The sequence below is a fragment of the Priapulus caudatus genome, unplaced genomic scaffold (genome assembly GCF_000485595.1).
Source record: "Priapulus caudatus unplaced genomic scaffold, Priapulus_caudatus-5.0.1 Scaffold152, whole genome shotgun sequence".
Lineage (NCBI taxonomy): Eukaryota > Metazoa > Priapulida > Priapulimorpha > Priapulimorphida > Priapulidae > Priapulus > Priapulus caudatus.
Window position 1 is genome coordinate 331,352 of NW_014577213.1, and position 4,354 is coordinate 335,705.

The 4,354-nt window shown below is 44.3% G+C and overlaps 1 protein-coding gene across 1 annotated transcript in view; it reads right to left on the minus strand.

The window, feature by feature from the left end:
* The window catches only part of LOC106806288 (soluble guanylate cyclase 88E-like), a 27,174-nt gene that overhangs the window by 2,488 nt on the left and 20,332 nt on the right, over nucleotides 1-4,354 (minus strand). Inside the window, exons 8-9 of the mRNA XM_014808173.1 lie at nucleotides 723-832; nucleotides 93-185 (exon numbers count right to left, since the gene is read on the minus strand). Of these exons, the coding sequence (XP_014663659.1) occupies nucleotides 93-185; nucleotides 723-832 (203 nt within the window). The remainder of the gene's footprint in view (nucleotides 1-92; nucleotides 186-722; nucleotides 833-4,354) is intronic.

The window sequence follows — 4,354 nt, forward strand, 5'->3', positions numbered from 1 at the left end:
TGTGTGTGTGTGTGTGTTTATGTATGTGTTTGTGTGCGTGTGCGTGTGTGCGTGTCTATATGCGCGTGCGCGCACGTGTGAGTGTAGTCTACCTTTACATCAATGGCGCCACGATGCTCGATAGTGTACTTGTTGATGCCCTGCAGTTCGTTCTTCGTTGTTTCGCTGATGTGTACCATCATCGGCTGAAGAAATAAAACACGCCAACGAGTCATGTCAACGTAATGTTAAATCTCCGTGGATAGCGGCTCGAGAACCGCAACATGCACGTTTTCATGATAATGGTACGGATGTTTACAGTTCCGTTAGCAATATTGATGACTAATAATTTGTTATGTGTATAATTTTTAATGTGTATAGATAATACACAGTATTATTTACTCGTTCGCACAATATATAATTTCAACTCAGAAAACAGTTAGCGTAAATATCTTTTATTGGTAATCTGTACTAAGAACCTTGGGACCAGTTGTGAAAAACAGGTAGTTATTACATAATAAGCATAAATAGCCATATATACCTTTTGAAGTGTTGTGACATTTTATACTTATGATGACCCCAGCTATTTATGAAGTTTTTGACAAAGGGCCTCTCAAATCGGTGACAATCCAGAGAAAGTGACCACATTCTTTAGTTGTGGTAAATTACTAGGTCTACGACGTGCGCATCGATTGCAAGAGCTGCTGACGCTATGGGGATACAATCATATAGTAAGTTTATACCTCTCCGTTTGATTCCATGCGGGAGGCTGTGTTGACCGTATCGCCAAAGAGGCAGTAACGAGGCATCTTGATTCCCACTACTCCGGCAACGACCGTTCCCGAGTGAATACCTGTGAAATAAAGCAGCAATGTTGCAATCACTGGTTTTCATATCGGACTCATAGTGAGTATATGCCATGTACTTTAATTGCAATCAATTAACTCTATAAATTTAATAATTATAATTAAAAAAAGAACAGAACTTTTAGCGTATATTGGGCAGTGGCCTATACACATCCCACCTATGCTACAGCACAGGAAAATTCTGGAAATCTGGGGGCCTTATGATTGTTCCCGTGTAAGATTGGTATAACGACTTTTCTACGTTCAACTACTGAGAGTACGTACCCTACTGGTTTTCTGTACTTTAAATATGCAATACAAACTATTAGCTGCGTCTTTACGTTATTTCGGCGGATAGATCCCAACTATTGTACACGAGTATAGTCGCGTTCACACGGTCATGGTTTGGCTCGAGCCAAATGGGTCAAATTTGGCTCGGGCCGGTTTGAGTCGGAGCGTTCACACGTACGCAAGTGAATACTGTCTGTCAAATTCAAATTCAAATTCAAATAAATTTTATTGCACAAATATCTCACAGATAATTTGGCAGTATGTCGCGAGATGGCGTTGTTTACGATTCAGTGTTTACTTACGTTCCGAGTTTAATTATCAATGAGAAAACGTGCATCCTGATCAAATTTTTCGAATTTCTATACTGTTTTGGACTTTATTTCGTCGAAATACACGTTCGACACTCGCGGCATCTACCGCTCAACCGATTATACCGCTCTACCGCTCGCCGAAAGCTGGTGCTAAAATTTGGCTCGGGCCTGGTCCGACGTTTTCGATGGGACTAAATCTGGCACGGGCCTAATTAGGCTCGGGCCAAAAACGTCCGTGTGAACGCTCGGCTCGAGCCTAATCTGGCGCGGGCCTAATTAGGCTCGGGCTAAAAACGTCCGTGTGAACGCGCCTTATGTTTTCTGCTATTTATCCAGCATAGGCCAGCTTTGCTCACGCTATAGGTAGCCACGGGTAACTGTAGCATCTCTCATCGATAACGCAATATAGAGGTGCATGTCAGTTACGCATCACACAATCGTTTGTAGATGTTCATGCTGATTACATGTCGTTACTGAACCAACGAACGATGAGGACGCATTGGAGAAAATGGGTTATAATAGATAATAAACAAATCACGAGATCATCGATCAAATTCATAGAGCAATCGGTTGTTAATTCGAAATGCACGGTGCATGGTCATTCTTATGTGGCGTTTAACGTTTGGGGACAGGGTTTATTTTCAGCGAATGCATTTTTTTGTTATGAATGCGCTGACAGAGAGTTTTTCACGCGGGGTTTCATTGGGATGCAGTCCAGAGTATATTGGAGAGCTTGTTCATTGGTCAGCAGTGACGTCATCAGACCAATTTAAAAATGTTCATCGTGATTGGTCATGTCTCAGATTTATACACAGTCAAGAGTACGCACGTAAGACGTATATATTATGAACAATTATCTCTATAACAGCTGATGTGCTATGGGCGGTGTGTGACAGGGGTGCGTAGAATATCGGACTCGATGGTAACATGTTGACTAACCCGTCGAGATGATGAGTTGTTACGGACCTTCACAGATAACGTAATCGCAGGCTCCCGTCGGCACCAGCTACATATACGCTAATGTACATGTGAATGGCACTCGCTGTTGCCAGCCGAGATAGTTCTCTTCGGCCGATCTTATGCAATTAACACGGACAGGGGTATGGCCACGACAGTATGGTAAAATCCTTCACAGAATTCTCATTTTGACCGTAGCATCCCGCCACAATCCTTTTTTTTATGCTAAAGTACATAAGAATGCCGCTCGTGTCGCTGGTCGGGTTGCCAACCAAGATCATTTCGGCCAAACCTATGCGTTCAAAATGGGCAGGGGTATGCTTTGGAGAGTTGTGCATGGTAAAATCCGCCATAGAATTTTAACTTTGTCCGCAGCATCCTGCCCCAATCCTTTTCCTATGCTAATGTACATAGGAATGGCGCTAGCGTCGCTGGTCGGGGTGCCAGCCAAGATAATTGTCTTCGGTCGATCTTATGCGCTCAAATGGGTAGGAGTCTGCCCCGGAGAGATGTGCATGGTAAAATCCGTCCAATAAATTTCAATTTGTTCTCAGCAGTCCGGCACAATTCTGCACCTATAATCAGCGTACGGCACACAGTACATGCTCCGCACACACACACCTCTCGCCAAAGGCAAACTGTGGGTTAATGCTGACCTGCTATTACACACACATGCACATGCACACTCACGTGCGTGCGGCGCACTCACACTCCCTCCACCCACACACAGGCACACACACACGCACACACACACACACACACACACACACACACACACACACACACACACACACACACACAACCGATAGGGACCCCAACAACCAATTTTGAGCAGAATCAATAAAACCCTAAGCATATGATATCTCACTGTTTACTAACCACCATAATAGAATACTAGACGCGTTGCTTTGTTTACGATGAACGGAAAGGCAAACTAAGAATACCAGTGATACGTTTGCCATCCTATAGTTCGCACATGACCGCAATACAAAACCACACGTAAAAGCAAAGAAGGAGCGAATCAGTTACAGTATTTTCGTAGTTTATATTTTGTCCAAAAGGGTAACGCGCGTGATATTTACGGTATCGTGGTCAGTTGAACTCGTCGCCAATAGAGGCACTCGCCCGCGACGCGTGTGAAAGGCGTCTAGGCGGTGCGAAGAACTAATTACTCACACGTACCTGTCCATACACCTATAACTGCCAGCTGACAACAACGGCAGCGCCATGTCACCGCTAGAACAGCTGTGTCATGGGCGGCGAGTCAACGCAAGATATGCCACGCGTGTACAAGCTATACCCAGTATAGATATTCCTATACGTTAGCTATTATCGGCAGCTGTGTAACTATTAGCTGTAACCGCATAACAATTACTAAGTAGCTAGTACGTAGAAGGAAATGTTGTGTTAGTATAGCTATTTCTGATTGCTCGGAGTCTTGGTATTATTATAAGCGTTTGCTGAGTTTACTCGTATGACATGTAGATGGCGTAGAATTCGCCATAGCGGTTTGCAAGAGCTGCATAAAGGAGATTTTTTTCTCGTTTGCCGCTGATAAAAAAAATCCAAAGTAAAAGTATCTAGCAGATTCGATTTGGAAGCTGGCTTGATTTGAAGGATCGCGGTCGGAGATGGATGGATTTCCGTCAGTGCGAACGCAAATGCATGGTTTACCGACGATGATGACTATCGTAGTTTGTCCAACCATCGCGTATGTCGCTGGCACAATGTGAGTAAAGGGCGCAGGCGTTAGGCCAGTCCCGGATCGAGAGCGATTGCGGATCTAACAACTTCGTGTAAGGGCTTTGCTTTTATGATTAAACTTGCAATCGTTTTCCATAAACTGATAGGGCGCAATGATGAGCACGCGCGCGTTCACGCACACTCACACACGCGCGCGCGCACACACATACACACACACACACACACACACACACACATACACACACACACACACACACACACACACAC